The 20,753-nt window shown below is 42.1% G+C and overlaps 1 protein-coding gene across 3 annotated transcripts in view; it reads right to left on the reverse strand.

Moving 5' to 3' along the window:
- Positions 1-20,753, reverse strand: part of ralyl (RALY RNA binding protein like) — a 42,036-nt gene that overhangs the window by 4,943 nt on the left and 16,340 nt on the right. The window contains exons 2-4 of one of the 3 annotated variants that reach the window (XM_076080506.1): positions 4,784-4,859; positions 3,779-3,826; positions 2,763-2,903 (exon numbers count right to left, since the gene is read on the reverse strand). In XM_076080506.1, the coding sequence (XP_075936621.1) occupies positions 2,763-2,903; positions 3,779-3,826; positions 4,784-4,859 (265 nt within the window). Of the gene's footprint in view, positions 1-2,724; positions 2,904-3,778; positions 3,827-4,783; positions 4,860-20,753 lie in introns of all 3 variants that reach the window. The other 2 variants (XM_076080505.1, XM_076080504.1) reach the window with 2 other exon arrangements.

A 20,753-nucleotide genomic window follows, 5' to 3' on the forward strand; every position in this document is an offset into this window, starting at 1 on the left:
GGACGGATGAGCGCTCAGTAAACAAACCCACGAGTTCCTGTAAAGCTGCAGCCGGAAAATCAGGACGCAGGAGGCATGCAGAGAATCAACACATTGCTTGTCTGCTATCATGTCTACATGCGGCTCTTTAAGTTGGGTCTCTTTGATGTATATTTACACCCACACCACATCCCGATGCAGATTCCCTCCCATGTCCGTTTGTATGAGCTGAACCAATGCATCAAACATAAACGGTTAGTGATGATGTCAATTTATGATTTAAACAAAACAATCCGACATGTTAGCTTGCTCTAATCTAGCTTCTTTCACAAGAATTCATGCTGAAAAACAACCCAGGTGAGATCCAATGCATGCATCCTGCACGGTATTTGCCAATATAATACATCTTTCAAATGCAGCAGGATGATTAATGTGTGCGAGAGAGAGAGGGAGAAAAGGGAGGCATATAATGCCACGCCGAAGGCAACACATAGGTAATGTGTGTGCGTGGAAATCACAAGAATGAGCCTCGTGTTGTTTTGTAAAGCAGCCGTCGACCCCAAAGCTACATGGAAACAGAAAATCAAGCTTTCTGGAAGCGCATAAAAAAAAAGAAGGAGAAAACAGTCGATACACAATGATATCTCGGTGTCTCTATCGCCTTCTCAGTATCGCACAAGCCGACATCCACCAATGCACGCACATGTATCCTCACCTCCTTATTCCAACATAATCCGAGGTCGCTCAGGGCAGCTTACTTTGACGATAAGAAAGTGTGGAACAGTTTTTAATTTATCGGCGCCTCCAGCCGTTTTTTTTCCTTTTGTGCCATCAGTCACATAAACTGCAGAGAGACAACATACACATCCTAATCCAGCGCCATCTCATCAACGCGCCATCTTTAAATAGCTTGTGTTAAAGGAAAGGGGGGGAAATGTCATTGCTACTCAACAAGCATTATTAGATAAGATTTAGGGAATGAGTAATGGATCTAATTTTAGGACCTCACGATCAACATTTTTTTATCTTAGAGATAGTGCGGATCTCTTCAATCACTGATCTGGGATAATTAATCCGGACAAAGAGTTTTGGGGCTGGTGGTGCTGATACAACACAGACTCTAAATAGTGATGATGAGGAGGATTCTGTGAGGCCGATTTTAAAGACATAATGCAGTGAAACATGATTTTTAAACCATCTTTATGACATGCACAATATTCAAAAGACATCTGTGCATTATGTATTTGTGTTTCATATCAGTATCTGAATAAGAGTAGGGGGGTTGTTACATGATTTAGGATGGTACTTTGACAAACTTTAAATCATCTGAAAGGACAATGACGCCTCATGTTTCTATCAGTGTAAACCATTTTAAGATCCTCATGTCACTGCAGCAAAGGTGAAAAGAAAACTTACATTTGACCATTGTTGCCTCTTTGAATAGGTTTTGTCTAATTTGGTCAATAAGTTTTAAGCATATTGTGAAAAGAGGTTCCTAGTGCCCTTGGTGATGCTTTCAAATGTCTTCAATTTTCCGATAAATTGTGTATAATTTTTTCGTCTGTTTATCAGCTAATTGGTTATTGTTGTAGCTCTAATTCAGTATCACTTAACACCACTGTGAAACTCTGAAAAGTTGCCTTTTAGAGCGGAACATAATCATGACCTAATTTAAAAGATCTTAAGTAATACAGAATTGAATACATTTGTGTCTCATTCCCAACGCAGCCCGTGACTTTACAAAGTACAGCAAAACAAGTCTTTCCTTAATAGACACAAACGGGTCAAATCACGCCTTCATAAACCGACAATCGACATTGAGCATCAAAGAGGGTTTAATGTGCAGAACACACGTCTATCCATGCACGTGATCCATGCACGTGATCCATGCACGTGACGGCCGTTTCTCTTCTTCTCCCTAAAGTGAATTATTCCTCGTACAGCCCAAGTGGCACCAACCCGCCCACTCTATCTAGGCCAAAGTCAATATAAACTGATTTCTCACAGCACTGGCAGGGGCAAATTAGTCTCCCAAACATACAGCAGCACTGCTTAGACAGAGCAGAGAATTCATTGACTCCATCCAAAAAAAAGAGATGGGCCTTTTTTTTCCTCCCCATCCCCGTCTCTATATAATACCAGCTGCAACTGGGTCCTCCTCACAGATGCTACCAAGCTGCTCGCGCTGATAACACCGGGCCTAGACAGGCAACAATGGAATAAACACTGTGGCCAATTACACGAGCTACGGATAGAGTCTAACGTTTAGGTAAACACAGCTGACCACAGCTCCACAGAGATGGTCCCCAATCTCACGTTAATTACATTCAGGACACTATAATGCATCAGCGGTTAAATCAAAGGAGCGGATGAGATCCAGATGGATCCTGGGTGACAGGAATAGCACCGTTTGCTGAATGGGTGCCGCTCGCAAAAGCTCGGATTATATTTGTGTTCGCGATTTAGTGTTTTGCTCTACATTGCGGTGTGGCTTGTTGTGAGCTGCTGGAGTGAATTAAATAGCTTTTTGTAGTGGCGTAAGTAGCACAGCTGAATCATGCCGCCGAGACATGGATTTGAGATCTGCATTAAGCCTTCAGTGTCTATTTTTGTTATTTTTGACGAGGACAGAATTCCATTAGCGTAATTAGAGGGTGCTCTTTTGAAAAATGAATTAATGTAAAATCTGAATAGTAGAGTGTAAACACAAGACAAGTAAATAAAAAGCACCTTATTTGTACGTACGTTTGAGCCCGGAGGCGGATGATGTGGGAGGTCTGGAGGAGGAAGAGGAGGAAGAGGAGGTTGTCTTGATGGGGAAGGAGGTCTTCCCGCGGCGGGAGGAGGGAGCGAGCACCCTGGAGCGTTTGACGGGGATCACGGCTCTCGGTGGGGGGGCCACTCTGCCGTGGTAGTCAAAAAGCCTCAAGAAAAAAAGAAATACATACAATATTACACTTCACTTCTTACACTTGTATTTGACTGTTTTTCCACAAGAGGCCCTGAAGCATTCAGAGAGAGTCCATCTAGAGCTTAACGGTTTTTCGGTTTACTTCACCAGCACCTCTTTCTAAAGCTTATCATCTCTTCCCAGTATGGTATTTCATGGTAGATTTTTTTTATGTATTTCTCTTGGGCTCTTTCCCTCAAACGGCACACATTAAACAAAAGGCAGACGTTGCAGTTGAAATCCACCACTATTTCCTCTTTTTCAGTGCGACTGCATGCAAATAACCCCATCGCCACATCTTCTAGAAGTGAAGAGGATGAAGGGAAGAGGGTGCTAAATGTCAGATGAAGGTGTCGGCTTTGACTGTACTCGGCCACACTAGTCGTTTGTCACGGCCCTCAACAAGTTTGACATTTAGAAAATGTCTCCACAGATAAGCAGTCAGATCACTGGCGGATACATGACAGAGAAAACAAGTGTTCCTTCAGTCAATTTGCATGCTTGATGTATTCGGCCATTTTGAAGTTGACTATTTGAAGCAGTCTCTGTGGGAAGGTTTAGTGAATTACAGCTTACAAGGGAGACTTTTAATAAAGGAAGAGGCAAGAATATAGAGGGAAGACCTATTGAGTGCTAAACTCCTCCCCTAAACGGTCATCGTCCAATCAAAGCTAAGCAACCATAAATTAGTTACTGGTTAGATATGTGAAGTCTGCTTTCCTCTATCTCTGTCGAAAAGCAAGAAGCTATTGTAAACTTAGCACCAGTAACGAGGGATTACAGGAGCTAACTATCAGCTGTTTCCTGGTTTAATTTCATAGGTGACAACATAACGTAAATGATACATACCTGTTGTAGAAATCATCCCTGTAGTACTCGTAGTCAAATTCATAACCGCTGTGAGAGAGACAAACGGAGACACAGGGAGAAACATTTAAAGAAAGAGATGGGTTTGTATTAAGAGCAGCCATTTTGGATCTGTCAAAAGCAAGCAGATCAAACTGAAGCCGTTTTGGCTCGAAGGGACACGCTCTAGTTATTGCGTAAAAGTCACCGCAGGTTAAGAGCCAGCCTAAGCCATGCTGGCACGCAAAGACCACACATAACAAAAGAAGTTTCAGAGGGGGAAATACAGTCGGAGAATGAAAGGCAAATTGTTTCTTAGACCTTGGAGAAGAAAATCAATGTTAAGTAGGCTGCACGCTCAGTATGACAACTCATTTATAATTTAGACAGAGAGATGAAATAAAGACAAGAGGAGAAAAGAAGAAGCCGTTTTAAATTGCTGATATTTTCGCAGGAATTCTAATTGAGGTTATTGCATTTCTATTTCAATTTAGAGTGGTGTAGCGTGCCTCTGCTGCTCCTGCTCCACAATTACCATATCACATCCTGGCTGTTTCCAGCCGCGGCTATGCAATGCAAATGAGGGTTAACACCAACACAAAGCACAAATTAATAAATTTGTAAAATTAGACATGCAATGCAACAAACGAACAACTCGGAAGGAAGTTAATTGGTGGGAATATATACTTTGCTATGTGACAAACTATCAGAGTACACACAAAAGTGTCCCAGTGAATTATCATGTCTGCCCCGCCGTCACATTAGACCGCAGTAAACAAGCACTGCTTTGATCTGTTTGTGACCAGGAGATGTGTACGGGCCAGAACATCAGGGTCATGCTTAATGAAGCTTCTACAACAGCATCTGCTTTGAGCTTCACAAGAACAAACTCCAGTCATGGCTGAGAAATGTGGAGAGCGTTACAAACTCAATTAGAAAGTCAAGGTTCACAAGAAGAAAGGCTGCACCTTTGCATGTGAAGGAGTGTGTTCGGAGGGCGACTCTTACCTGTAAACGGCTGAGAGCGGCCGCTTGGAGCCGGCTTTGGGCCTGTACGGCTTCGGCTCGCCGGCCATGTTTATGTCTGCAAAAAACACAAACACACGGACGAATCACTTGTCAGTCATTCCTGCATTACAGCGGACTTTACATGAATAAAGACTTACTGATAACACTTCATTTATTTGTTGAGTTAAGAATTATTTTGCCAAACTACAATTCTGGAAGTGAAGAATGAACCTTAAAGTTCAGGTTAACTCATGTCTTTATGAGCGCTGAACACATTTATAAGCAGTTAGTAAGTTACCACTACGTATAATTAGAGCTCTGGTGTATAGGTTATTATAAAGTACAACAGTTAAAGATGATTCGTAGAAAGAAGGGTTGATATACTTAAACAGGCCCTTAATCTGCTTACAACGAGCATATATTGTGTTTTAAACTATAACTTAAATCTTTATTTACTAATAATGCTAAGTAGGGGGGGTTAAAGTAAAGTATAATCATTTATATGAATTCATGAATATTCTCGTACATTACCGTACAGTATGAGGGGTATTATTAGTAGGTATTCAATGATTAACAAAACCAATGTTTTCTTCGCTGCAGTGAAATCTAATCTAAAAAGCCGAGAGTTGTGTCAATGAAAGAGGAACAGCTTCCTTTCTTCATGACATTGATGGTACTGAAGTACAGCTCAAAGCCCTGACTGAGCACAAAGGGAACATAAAAGTACTACTACATAATAAAATATCTATTTGAGCTCTGCAGAAGCTCTGTCCTGTTTCTATTGTGGATGTGAACTTGTCCCGAGACATTTAAAATGTAAAAGCTGCAGTACTGCAGGACACATTCACTAATGTCAAGGTGCACCCAGAGAGAGCCAATTTTCTGAGGCAAGGCTGGAGACCTTGCTGCCGTGCACTGGAAAAGATTACAAAAATAAATTCCTGTTGCGAGGCAGGAGAGGGTCCTTGAACACGTAAAAGCAATGAAAAAGAAGAAGCATACCGACAAAAAGTCCAACAAAGACTGGATGTTTTGGGAGTCTTGATTTATAGCCGGCTGTTCACCCTTTGTGTAAAAAAATATATACCATCAGGTGAACAGTTTTATGACCAGGCCGGTCAGTGATGCTGCATTTTTCAAATGGCTATCTGTGCATTGCCAAGGGTGCTGCAAGGTCCTTGTGTTTCGTGAACTATCTGAGTGGCTTCTGGGAGACGAGTCAGTGGTTTCAAAGCAAGCACCTGGTCCACAGTAAAACACTCAAAAGGCAAAGAAAAGAAAGAAATGTACGGATGCGGAGACGAGGCTATATCCACGAAGTCGGGTAGAGAATGGTGCAGAAGAATAACACCTTTTGAGTGAGTGGAAGTATTAAAAGCAGCAAATGCATTCTTATCCGAGGTGAGAGCTATACAAACGTTCTCAAAAACAGATAATGCATGGTATTCTGAAGAACAGGGATCGCTTGAAGTGAGAAAAAGATGAAGTGCTTCACGACTAGCAGAATCACAACATGCGTTTTTTTGCCGTGTATAGATCCGTTAGCGTTAGCTTTATTGCCTATTTTACTCTTAAATGTTCCATAATTTACTAAATGAACATCATGCTGTATTGAAGAAGACTTGAAACTAGAGATTGAGACCATAAACTCATGTTTACAGTGTTTACTGAGGTAATAAATCAAGAGAGAATTAGAGTCATTTTCTCATAGACTTCTATATAATCAGAGGAGTCGCCCCCTGATGGTCAGTAGAGAGAATGCAGGTTTAAAGCTCTCACTTTTCAGAACCGGAGGCTGACGCCTGTTTTTATTTCTATAGTGTCTTTGATATAACACAACCTTCTGCAAGTATCTGCATGCAGTGAGGTACTCAAAAGGGTCATTTCATCATCTTAGATCAATATACTAGTAAACAAGGTGCCCCTGAGAGACCGAACCCAGCCTCGGCTAGGTCTATTGGCACATCGATCACTGTAAAAGCCACTTTCTGACACATTCACATTTTTTTGCATGCAGCCAAGTTCTCACTATCATTTTGTCCCTTTCAGCAACACACATTTGCTTAAGTAATTTATGCGTCCGCCCTGCCCTTCGCCTCCGTCTCCCTCCAAATACCAAACAAGTCCCTGGGAGTAGAGAGCTGCAATGGGATGAAAATAAGCTCCAGGCAAACTCCTGCCTCCTCCTCCCAGTGGCTGCTCTCACGAGAAATAGGATTAAACCTTGGTCTGTTTGTATACTGCCTACTTATACATGCTAAACGCAGACTTTTTACGCAGAGCTGCATGACCGAATGAGTGTACAAGTGTGTGTGTGTGTGTGCATGATGAGATTGACTGATGCCGATTTAGGAGATAATTATGATTTTGCTTATTAACCTGAAGGTTTACTTGGAGTGAAAGACCAACCCTTTAATTAGCGCACATCAATCCAGCTAAATATAATTGGCATCCAAAAACCTCAAGCAATCTAAGAAATCCCTGATCCCAGATCTTCTTGGCGGGTGACAGAAAGCGTTACTATATGGTTCACGAACAGCTCTTAGTTGAGCCGGATCCTCGCTATTCTGTCCTAAAGCTGACAGACGTTGCAGATACCAGAGGAGAGCTTCAGCCCACTTTGATTGAGACTGTCAGGATGAGTTTGGTTCAAGAGTTCAGTCCAACGGAGCAATCGATACCACATCTTCACCATGTTTTTTGTCAGGGCTGCCTGATACGGAGAAAATCGAATACCTCCATATTGCAGCAGTATTGTAGGGTTGACCATTGGTGCTCTCACATTAACACAATGATATTTTTGTTAGAATAATCATCAGTAATGTGGATATAACGACTTAAAGTTCAGAAAATGACATCACTTTCCGGTAATGCAGACTTTAAAGCCTTATGCGATATTTCAATAATCAAAATCTAAGATGATATCTAGTCTCGTATCTAGATCTCATATCGATATAATGCCCAGCCATAGTATTTTTGATTGTTATTCGAGCAACAGAAAATGACTCTGAACTCTCTTGATATTTGATGAATCGTTTAAGTCAGACATTTCATAAATATGAATTGTTGTTTTGGTTTTTTTCCGCATTAGTCTGTTTTACAACATTGTAAATTCATTATCTTTGGGTTTTGGACTGTAGGCGAGACATTTGAGATTGTCGCCTTTGGGAAATTGTGATGGAAATTCGTTGGAAGTGGAAAACCCTGCAGTATGTGCTCGAGACAACAGCTGCTAACACAGTCATGTGGCGGTTATGTTTGTCTCACATTAAAAAGATAAATTAATTAAAAAATGAATCCAAACTGCTGCTATTCATTGTTTCAGCACTACTCGTAAGGATCAAAGTATACAGAAATACTGAATACTTTGGCATTGCTGCACATCATAATGGCTACCGGCAGCTTTGGTACAAGCCATTCTCTCATTCTCCTTCCCATTGGTTTGTACCATTAGTTTGTCTGCTTGCTCAATGTGCAGCTCGGTCAGAGAGCGATGAGGCGGAGCTGTCTGTGGTGCTGAACGAAGGGGGTTTTTAAGGTCTGTTGCACTGCTGTCTGGGCAGCGAATGAAACAAAGGGCCTGACCTTGCCGCTGCGTGCGCCTACACATGATGCAATTTGAATTTTGCAGGCGTGAAATTATTTATAGATTTGTTTGAGCTCGACTCCTATCTTGACTTTTCTATCTCTCGGAGAGAGGTGAGAGAGAGAGAGAGAGAGGGGAGGGGTGTCTGTCTGTTTATAGACACTGAAACAAACACAACCCAGAATAAATATTTCAAGGTAACACTGTTACCGGGAACCAGGGAAGGAAAGGTTGTGGAGGTAAATTGCAGTGGAAAGACAGAGGCACCGAGCGTAGGTAATCACTGAGGACAGACCTGTGTTCCTCTGTCGAGAAAACAAGGATCCGTGACTCCTCGAAGCAACCTGCCCATGTGTTTTATTGGTCTCATTTGTTGCCTTACATCTCTGTCTGCCTCAGACTACTCCTTGCTCGTGCTTCCTGTTCTGCCCTCGGCCTCAACCCGATCCTTCAACGTCTCTTTCTTCCGTCTTCATTCCTCCCTCTTCCGTATCCAAACTCCTCACCATCCGTCACTCTCTCTCTCTCTCTCTCAAGTCCTTTACTTCTTCCTGCGCCTCCGTGTGCACCGAGGAAGCTCATTATGAGACATTTCAGCGTTGAGCATCACCTGTGGGGCCTTTCTCTATTCCGACACCTGTGTCGACAACGAAAGCTTTGCAAGTCTTATTTCTCCACTCCTTTCATTCGCGAGGGATGAATAACAGCCCGAGCAGTGGAAGGCGAGGCTTTGAATAAATCAAGGCTGTAAACTCAGCCATATGGCAACATATTGCAGGGGAATCACTGGGATGAGAAAGCACTCCTGTGAAAATCAACAGGACCCAAAAACATAAGGAGAGGGTGAGTCTCGTGAGAACGCGGGGAACAGGAAGACTTATAATCCTGGAAGGAATACGAATGAAGTACTGCAACAGCCACAAAAACCTGCTGCTCCTGCCGAAGACACAGTAAATCTGACTGTAATCTTTCCGTCTCTCTTGCTCTGCGTTTCTACGGCCTACCTTTTTGTCTTCCGCCCATAAAAAGAAGAGGGGAAAGCAGCTAATAGCCCAAGGCTTCAGAGGGAAGCTAACAAGCGCGGGTCACCGCAAGGTCTCGGAGAAGGAGAGACGGATAGATTGTAATCACGTCAGCCAAAGAATCTCTTTGTATCAGTGTGGGCAGAGTGTTTGGACGACGGAGAGATTCACGGAAATCTATTTCTCCTGCGAGACGCTGTTCTCATCAGCGAGAACTCTGTGCTTTTGGAATATAGACAATTCAATCACTCGGCCTTTCAGCTCATTTGCACAGGCTTTTCTTTTAAATGTGGCGATAAAGACTATTGTCTAAACACACGGAAAGCCACATCCACCAAAGTAATCAAGATAAAACATTCAAACTGCAATACTCATGAGTAAACACCGACGCAACACCATTTACATCTGGGGAGAAAACTTTAGTCTTGCAGCAAATTACACAAACTACACGGCTGAAAACGCACCAAAAGCTGTCATTTGCGCATCAAACTCTGTTGCTTTAATGTCCGATTTTCTCAGCAGTTACAGAAAACCCAGCAACCGAAACACAGCAGATTTTTATTGGTTTCTGCGGCTGCAAATGACCTGTCTGCACACCTGCTGTGGTGCAGCACAGAAGCTGTAATTGACAAAAAAAACAACAAATCATGGGAGTCCATTACCACCTTAAATAAGCCTGGGCCCTCACACAGAGACAGGAAACAAACAGGCGCAAACGTGCCTTTTACTAGCTGTTGTACAGTTGGTTGGTAGATTTTTGGACAACATATCATACATGTTAGAGTGAATTCCTCGATAATAAATCAATATTTTTGAAATGACAATCGGTGCTTTTAGCCACAAGAACATTTATACTGCTGCATCAATATGAACATTTGAGTTGGAAGATATTTTGGCGATCCAGGATTCCAGAAGTCTTGGCCCTATCACGCCATCAAAGAACAAAAGAGCTGATTGAGCTACGCCGTCGCCCTTTGAGCCGTACGGCAGACAGCGACCAGGTGATCGACTGCAATGAACTCCCCTTCAGACGCATCAGCGAATGAGAAATGGGTTCCTTTCTTTTCCAAGAACAGCGGAAAATTCCCCACGGACCACAGCCGATGGCTCTACAACACATTTGTCGCTTTTTCCCCCTTTGCGACGAGGCGAGAATGAAAGGAAAGAACATACAAATGCCGACCGTATACCTGATGAGATAAACATTAAAGGGTAGAGAAAGAAAGCGGGACGCAGAGGGAGCTGCCGATCATCTCCTCGCGGAACCAGAAAACTCCCCAATGACTTGAACAAAGTAACTAATCATGCAAATTGCTCCTCAGCACGAGAGAGGAGAGCGAAGACACAAGAAGGAGCTGAATCGAGCGGGTGATGGACGTGCAGATCCGTCTCTTCATCGTGACCAGGAGAGGCCCTGGCAGGTGGAGATACACCTTTTTGTTTTTGCTTTTGATAAAACCAATTATTGCAGCCATTAACTGACAAGGTAATGGAAAGGTTCCTTCAAAAATCCCAGAGTGAATTACAATTATGCCATTCACAGCGGATCGTCGGGCTCCGTGCTGAATCACACCTTCACTCGGAGACAAAATGTTCTTACTTTCCTGTGCCCGCCGAGCTTAAAATCAAGGTCACGAGGCACTGCGGTCCCTCCACACTCAAATAGCCAATTACTCTTTTTTCTCCATTCTCCCAACACCGGCAGAGAGGCAGCTTGTTTACGGACACGTCGTCTCAACAACAGGAGGCCAACGCTGTGGACGGCTGTCGTCTAATCACATGGAAACACAGAGTGGCGAGGAGACGGAGAGACCATCTGCATATCAAAAGGTGCTCTCCTTGATCCAACATCTAACGGGGCTCCTCAGGAGAACCTTCAGGTGAACGTGTGTGGCTCTCTACATTCTGTTACAATCCAAAACTTTCAGTTCTCACATCGAATTCTTTGGTAAGTTGGGGCACACATTTGAGAGTTCCTTACATGAGACATTTCATTTTATTGAATACTGTAGATCATGCCGATATGCACCGCGAGACACTATTTTTAAGTGAGCAATGTTGCAAATCAACAAGCAACTATTAACTGCTTTCTGGTGATATTGGATTTTAATTAGATTTTTGGGGTCAACGTGATAAAGTACTTTGATTTGACGGATGTTTTATTTGCTGGATTTACTTAAAACTGATATTCTTGTCTGGTTATTTCATCCATTCATAATTTTTTGAAACAAAATTACATTAGAGCTCAAACATGAGTCACATGAGGATGTCCTACTGGGCATCTTTCTCTATTTTCTGACATTTTATAGCCAAAACGATGAATTGATTAATTGAGATAATAGCCAAAAGATGATTGTTAGTTGCAGCTCTATATTACATATACTGTGATGTGAGGATTTTACCGATATTATAACTGCCCTCGACCAAAGAATGTCTTAGTTGACTCACACTCATAAGATTTTGTCGACTAATCGATTTGTTTCTCCACAAAAGCAACATTTTAAATCTCGTGTTCACCAGATGTGCTCATAGGTTGTAAAAAAAGTAATTGAGCAAGAAAATAAAAAGCATAAATAATCACTAATCAATTAAAATAAATCTTAGTCGATTGAGACCAAAACAACTGATTAGTTGACTAACCCGAAGCAATATCATCCACCACTGCTCGAACGTGTTATTAAAGGCACAGTGACATGAAAAATCATTACTATTAGTGTCAGTTAATTTTGTGCATCATGAGTTACACTTAGTAATGTATTGCAAGAATAAATACATAATTAAGATTCCCAGCCATTCGTTCCTGCCGCCATGTCAAACAACTTTTAAGGTGAGCTCCAAATATCCGCCTTCAAAACAAAGCTTTGTCTCAGCAGCTATATTTTATTATGAGCAGAAAACAATGGATAATGTACAAATATACAACAGTGGACAGCTGAACTACATGCAGAGGATATACCGCTGGATTTACGGCATAAAATGCCGTAAACTCCACACTGCACGTATTCTTTTTTTTATTGAATCCGTAAAAAGAAAACATGACTCGCTTAAATATTACATTTATAACAGACAGCAAACAAGAGAGGTTCTCAAATGTGAAGTTTGAAAATAGTTTGTTTTGTCCGACCATCAGTCCAGAGATGAGGTTCCATTTGCAACAATATAAAACAGAGACGAGCAGCATTTGAGAACTATGTTTTTGCCTGTTCATTCTTTTCTCCTTGCACGCGCCAACTGTCTATTTGTTGAGATAAACATTAAAAGGCAGCCCGTCTTCACCACCTGGACTCCCTAAAAGAAGAAATATTGTATCTCAATGGGGACCGTTCTGGTGAAATAAAGGATGAATGAAAAGAATAAGAAAGTGGGACGCAGAGGGAGCTGCCGATCATCTCGTCATGGAACCAGAAACTCTGGCGACAATCTCCCCAACGTCTTAATTAAGTGAACAAAGTAACAAATCATGCAAATTGCTCCTCGGTGGGAGAGAGACAAAAGCAAAGAGACATGAAGGGAGTGGAGGAGTGCAGAAGGGACAGGTGTCTCACTGTGGACGTCTCTGACACAAACTCCTCGCTGTGTTTTGAAGCCGGACCGGTCCGTGAGAGAGGGAGGTAGTCTGAGATTAAGGAGTTGCCACGGCGTATATTCAGCGCTGTACATCATGAAAAACCCTGTCTGGTGCGGGCATCGTAAAATTCCAGATAGGCCTTTTATCTTTGCTTCTCTGATGTATTTCTAAGGGCTGATAGACGCCATCCTGCAGGTACAGCCTGACAACTATACATCCACAGATTTCCCTAAAAGTCTCAGAGTGGATTAAAGTCAAATATGCCATTCACAGTGGATCTTCAGTTTGTTCACTTTACTCTCAGACGGACAACACATTTAAATATTTAATCTATAACAGACAGAGATAATTAACCCTAAAAGGCCACGTCTCAAATTGCTGTTTTTGTCAAACCTATAGTTCGAGGTCCAATATTTAGTTAAATATCATAGAAAAATCAGCAAATGTTACTATTTTAAAGGCTTTTTTGGGTGCAATTTTGCTAAAGATAAAGACATAAATCAATAATCCAAATAGTTGCCGATTAAGTGTCCGTTTCATTTGTACTTCGATATTGTAAGAATTTCCCAGACTCCTCCTCTTCCCTGGCTTGACAAGGATAACCAGTGCTTTTTAAAAGCCCCATCCACACATCTCAGTGAACTCATTCTGAAACTGGAGCATCTCTCGCTGTAAACACTGGAGTGTGACTTTCCCTCTGCAGCGCCGCCTCGCTGCCTCTCCGAGGCTTCATGGCCCAAAGTCCGAGGGGGATCAGCTCGTAATCCGCGGCCCCTTCAGGCACCGGCAGAACAGTTAAAGGCACGGCATCGGTTTGCGATCACATCCCTCTGTGTGCACTGTAAAAACCCCAGTGAGCTGTCTCGCGCGAGTCAACAATGATGCACTTCAGGAAGCGGCCGATTCGGGCGTCTGAACATGTTGGGGAGCTCAGTGGTGGGGAGCGAGGCACGGAAAACCAACACTTGGCAGTCAGTCGCCGTCACACTTAGAAGTGTTTCCTCTGAGAACGATCAGTAGGGGTGGAACTACACCTCGATGTCAATCGATATATTGATTCAATGGTCAACGAGCTAAACAATCGATATATCGTGCATATCATCATCTTTAAAATAGGTACTTATATGGAATTCCATAGTACGTCTGTGTCACCATTTCCATTTCTGGTAATTCAATAAATATATAGTCTACATGAAATAACCACATGGTTTTGAATACTCCCGTGTGAATTAAATACTCATTTAATTAGGAACTTGAGTGCAAAATAATCAGATTTTCTGAGAAATTTGAGTCAACATGTGCTTGTTATTATCAATTTAGACAACTTTATACGATTCCATTAAAAGACGATAAATGATCACATTGAAATATCTCCCGGCTCTACTTGCGAGTTGATATAAATGTAGCGGATCGTGTTAGATGGGCATACGATATCGTCTCGTACCGACCGCAGGCCCCTCAATTGAATCCAAATCGTATCGCGGCAGATTTCGTGATATCAGCACATATCGTATTGTTGTCCAAAGAATCGGTTTAATATCCTATCGTGATGCAGGTTGTGATTTACAGCCCTGACTATCAGGCCATCGACTTTTTCCTTACTACGACCACAAAGAGAATTACAGACCGAGAGAAATTTGACGGGCATGTTGCTGGCCCACATGCATGAATATGTGATGCACTCTCGCGCTCGCCTCTCAGATGCCATGTCCTCCCTGCATCGGGGAGCACGAGACGGGGAGACAGAGTGAGAGGTTACAAGCCCTCCAATTATTTCAGTGTGCTTGCCGTGACACTCGACGGCCCTTCATTTCACCATCCTCAAACTGCTACACCGCTGCAGTCGCATCTGTCCAACGAGCACTAGATCCAATATTCATACACGCCATTCACCCAAGCCTGTTGCTCTAAATATTCTGCTTTTTCACGATAAGACAAAACAATAAAAATCAGCCATTTTGCAACATTGTTCCCCTCCCAAAAGCTTATTGCACAGAGGAATACGGATAATAAAGGGTAATTTGCTTCTGAGTGCTGGTGTTTTTCTCCGTGCATCAGCGCTTGTACGTGAGTGTGTGTGTGTGTTTCACTGAATGCTCGTCTTTATGTCACACTGATCGGCGCTTCTCCTGGCAACAGTCCAAACAGTGGAGCTGCTGTTAGAGAGAGGCGAGGACTCCGGGGAGCGACATCTTGTGACAACTCTGTCACATAATTTCATCATCGAGCATCGATCGAGGAGTCTCATTAGGTCCTTTCTGACAGATAAAAATCACATTTTCCAGGACAGAGCAGAGTGTGATGTGGCTTGTCAGGGTCAAAAAAAAAAAAGAAAATAAAAATAGCACGGAAGCACAGCTGGTGCATTTTTGAAAGTGCATCTTCGGTGGCAACATGATTTGTATTCCTTCCCATGGACATGCAAACAGACATTTTGGGGACAGAAATGGAGCTAAGCTGAAAAGAAGTGTAGTCTGCGAGGCAGAGAGACACTCACACATACAACCATGACTGCCCTTGACACAAGGCTTAAGATACATGGAGGACATCTGACAGAAGACGTAACAGCCTGCCCCTTGTGCCCCCCCTCCTCCCAGCATCAGCAGCACACAAATACAGCCACAAACGAACATCTGCAGCACAGAGAGACACATTCATTTGTCACGCGCCGCGGCTTTTCCGTCGAGACACAAATTGCAACTGAGACGAGACGGCCCCAGATGCAGAAACGACGAGCTGCACGTCTAAAGAGCGCGAGTCCAAAGGGAAGTTTTCTTTGTGTGATCAGTTTTTCATTCGCAAGGATCAGCCTTCACGGATGAAGAGGAAGTGGCAAACTGTACACAGACAGATGAGGAAAAACACACACACACACACACACACACACACACACACACACACACACACACACACACACACACACACACACACACACACACACACACACACACACACACACACACACACACACACACACACACACACACACACACACACACATAAATCCCCGGTGGTGCAGACGGCTGGAACCGCATCTGATCTCCAAAGATTCCTGAGCTGCAAAATCTTAAATATTGATGGACTTCCAATTCAAACGCTGGAGTTTATGCTCGCAAGAGAAGAGGCCGAGAGGTTCTTTCTCCTCCTAATTAAATGAATCACAATAGGCTCAGAGTTCACCTGAGAACAAAGCAGTGATTTACACAGCACATCTGTATCAACTCATCTTAAGTAGATTCTCTTTCTAAAGGGATGATTTGGTTTTTTTAATTCATGGAGCACTGTAGGAGAACATAAGAGCAAAAGTTACGACTACATTCACAGTTATACGTCCCTCGCACACGTTCATCGGCACTGACTCTTCTGTGCTCTGCGTCCACATTAACATTTCCTCCCACCTCGTCCGTAAAACCAGCTGTACGTCCACACAGTCCTGCAGCGCGGCCTGTTTGTAGCCTTTGCAGTGCACAGTTTTGCGTTTCCTCTGCTGAGGAGAAGACAAATCAAGGCCTCGATCCACAAACCAGCTCCCCGAAACCTGAATCACACTCTGCAGCCAGGTTCACCTGACTGTGTGTGTGTGTGTGTGTGCGCCTACAGCCATTTAACTAAATGGTAATTAGTGGACTACAATGCCCATATGCTTTAAATATCAGAGCATGCACAACAGGCTGTGTGATGCCATCCCTATTACACAGTTGACTGCAACAATTACTTTCATTATCAATTAATCTCCTGAATATTTTCTCAGTTCGTTGATGAATCACATCACCATTTGGTCCACCAAACATCAGAAGATATTGACTCATAATTGCCTTAAAACCAAGGTGACATCCTAAAATTGTTTGTTTTGTCTGACTCACGATCCATAACCTGAAGATGACGACATGCTGCTGGAAAAATAACTAAAACCAACAAACAATTTGTCAATAAATCTTTTAATAACTATTAATTTAGTGGCTGATCCTTCACCCACTCGTGATGCTTTCAGGACCATCAGTGCTCCATCACTGCTCCATGGGTTCAGACTTCATTAATGGAGACCAAACTATGAATCCACTACAGAAGAACGTGTGTGTGTGTGTGTGTGTGTGTGTGTGTGTGTGTGTCTTAAGCACCAGCAGGACAAGTTTCACATAAAACAGCACTTTGGAGCAGAATTTACATTTTTTAAATATGAGTTGACTTAAGTAAACCTACAATGATTTATTTAAGAATCATAATTATTAATAGCGACCTTACAACCTTGATGAGTCGACACATCTCATGGTAATGTATGCCAATTTGAGCAGCATGAATATATTACAGCAGAGCAGCTGCGAGGATTTCCAAACTAAAAGCTCGATGGAAACACTAATCAGCCAGCAGGTCACTTCCCTTCCTGTTGGTACCATTTAAAGATTTAATAATATATATTATAATATTACATATAGACAACAACGTCCACGCAGCCCGAGAGATAGCGGCGCTTTTAATTGTAACTTTAACTGAATTCTGCGTCTGCGTCTCAGCGCAACTTAAATGGCCCGCAGACAGTTTAAAGGGGACACGGATGCATCTTGAAATACATCACTCACGGCTCACTATTTGCAACTTGTATCGCGCGACGTCAGCATAAACAAAATAAATGAAAACCCCCCTCGCGCGTATCGCCGAAATGATGGTGCGTAAACTTACATCGGTTGTTGCGACGCTTCCCCTTGTACATGGTCATGGTGTAATACGGGTCCAGCTTTGCGCTCGTTCGGGTCTTCTTGCAGGTGCTACGTTCACTGACACACACACACACGGCGTCGGGACTCCTGCGCGCTGCGATACTTTCTGACCAGAAATAAATTAGCCCTTCAGAAGAGGGGATTGGAGGCGCCGCTTGTAGGAGGACCGTACCATTGCTCAGAGACGGCGGGGGGCGAGACTACAGTGCATCTCAAACACACACGCACACACACACATACACACCTACACACATACACCAGATTCAGTCACCTCACTTAAAAAATGTAAATTCTGCTTCAAAGTGCTGTTTTATGGGAAACTTGTCCTGCTGGTGCTTAAGACACACACACACACACACACACACACACGTCAACAAAAATAAGAAGCAAACATCAGAAAATGAGCAACTGCAGACTAACTCTGTCTCGATGGGTATTGATCACATCTACCCTCAATTTACATTAATTTAGAAAAATCTGTTTGAGTTCACCAAATATGTCAGTTATTCTTATAAGGGTTAATATATTTGTTATTTAGACCAAACTTTTCTGAGCTGATCCGAGTCAAAGATGTTACATCTATAGTTAAATGTACCAATATAAATGTTCTTAAAACATAAGCTTCATAAGGTTTTTATTTGTATCTATTTCTCTCATACACATGTATACTTATCTCTCTAATATACAGTATATACTGTATATACCCCTATATTATATATTAATGACTATAAAAAAAACATTCTCACAATGACAATGGTATGACGTCTCAGTTTAACGTGTTAGCGTGCTAACATTTGCGAATTAGCACTTATAGCACAAAACCTGAGGCTGATGGGAATCTCATTAGTTTTGCAAGTATTCAGTCCAGAGACTTTGACCCGATGGCGGCGCTACATGAAGTCGGAGGATCACCAAAGTTATTACAATTCATCATGAGGGGAACATGAAGGTCTGAACTGAATTTCATCTCAATCCATCCAAAAGTTGTTTGGCTGACCGACGTTGCCATCCGTATTTCTAGCATGGCCACAAACTGCAAAATGAGTTAGCACTTTGTCATCCAAGTGCATTTCTGGTACTTCGTATTCTACAAAAGTGCTTCAAATGTATTGTGACTTTACACTGGGAATAATTCAAGTCAGACTCACTCACAGTACCGACACTTTACTTCACATTTCAAAAGGTTAAATCTAACATTTTAAAACGGACCAAAGTGTTCATTCTGGTTCATTCTATGACGCAGTGATGGATGCTTTTTTGTAATAAGACAAGAAGGAGGTGGCCACTCCACTGTCTGATTATTAACTTACCCCATATGTGCACACACTGACACTGACATAGAAATAATACTCCACCACCTCCACCATCTCCGGTCACACTTGAGAAAAAGGTGCATCTCATCTTACTTGCAAAGGGGATTGTGTTGCTACGGAGACGGGGGTAAGGAAGCGGCCTGGATGTTGATTTTGTGCGATCCATTTCTCGATATTACATTATTGTTGTGTGGGTTGAATACCAACACTTTTTTGGGCCTGAGATGAATTGTGCAGTGGAAACAAACAACTCTGAAAGCCAACTGCATGGAAGTAGTTGGGATTCAATCAATATTGCTCTCCTCTGAAGCTGCTGCTGCTGCTCTCACAAGCTCCAGGATGACAAACACTCTTCTTTGTGCTTTTATTTTGACACACAAAAACCTGAAATCCTGTAAATTTTGTGAAAATCAACTTGATTACTTGTTCACGCACTGCGCTGTAGGTCAACGTCGTTAGTTGTGGGAAGTTTTTCTTCTCATTTAAAATATATTTCTTTGGATGAGGAAACAAAAAACAAGGTGTGAACAATCATCAGCAACCAGCAATGAGAGAAACCTCTTTATTTAAAGGACTACAGGGACATCTGGTGTCCATGATGGATTAATACAGCACACAGCCTCAAGAATGCAATAGCAAGCATGAAGCCAGCCTGGTAGAAAACGAGGACATTTGAATCCTTCATAATCAAAACTCTTAATTTTCATTTTGTGAGTTCTTTCTCTCACAAATGAGACATGAATTAATGACTTTACTCAAGGCCAGCTGTGTTCAATACTCCCACCTGACTCAAAGGAACAGTGTGTAACATGTGGGGGGATTAATTGGCAGAAATGGAATATAATTAGTGTATAAATGACCTGAAACTAAGAATCGTTATGTTTTAGCTTATAAAAAGCCATTTATGTTTAGCGGGACAGGAGGAATGACTGATACTATCTCATGTCTGTGTTCTTCATTATTGATTATTATCATTTATAAACTTCACCCAGGAATGTTATTTCTTTTATTGACATGTTTCCAGTGAGATACTTTATATACATGACTGTTGCTGCTCCAGAAACAATATTTAGTTTTATCTATATACATTTTTTTATGAGCATCAGACAGAATAAATCTCTGAGGTAAACTAAACTGCTCATTAGAAGTCTTTTACATTTTACTTTTTCATAATAATATAATATACTTCATTACTATTATTGTTAGCATTTTCTCATCAGAAATAATGAAGGTTTAAGGCTTTTCCTCATTCGCCATCTTTATACTCTCACTTTGGTTCCATGTATTGAATCATCTAAATCCCCAATATTATGTGGGAGAGAGGAGAAAAACTGTAATATGCACATCTTCCCTAAGGACCACAGAGCTGTCATTTCCTCACAGTGACTCTCCATCACTGCTCGGAATACAATAACACCTCTCCTAAGCAGCCATTGTAGCTTTTCTTGCTATTCTGCACCACCGGGGCAGTTAAATATACTTAGACTGATTTCACTGAACAACCCGGGTGCAGAATTTCCCATATTATCGGTAAGAAATGAAGAACTAGTGTTTACGTGGACACGGTGATTTCCTGAATAAAAATATACCCTGTTTGTAACCTCAAAGAGTCTTTAAAGCACGAAGCACATCATTAACTTTAAAAGGTTTGAAGAGCTTCCCACAAGAAGTACATGCATCAACCTGATCTTAAGTGCTCAGACAATCTCTGCTGGCATTTGAAACACACTTCCCGTTAACGAGTGACCCTCACTTATAGCCGAGAT

The sequence above is a fragment of the Anarhichas minor genome, unplaced genomic scaffold, assembly GCF_050575085.1.
Source record: "Anarhichas minor isolate MPS153535 unplaced genomic scaffold, ASM5057508v1 ptg000074l, whole genome shotgun sequence".
NCBI classification, from domain to species: Eukaryota; Metazoa; Chordata; class Actinopteri; order Perciformes; family Anarhichadidae; genus Anarhichas; species Anarhichas minor.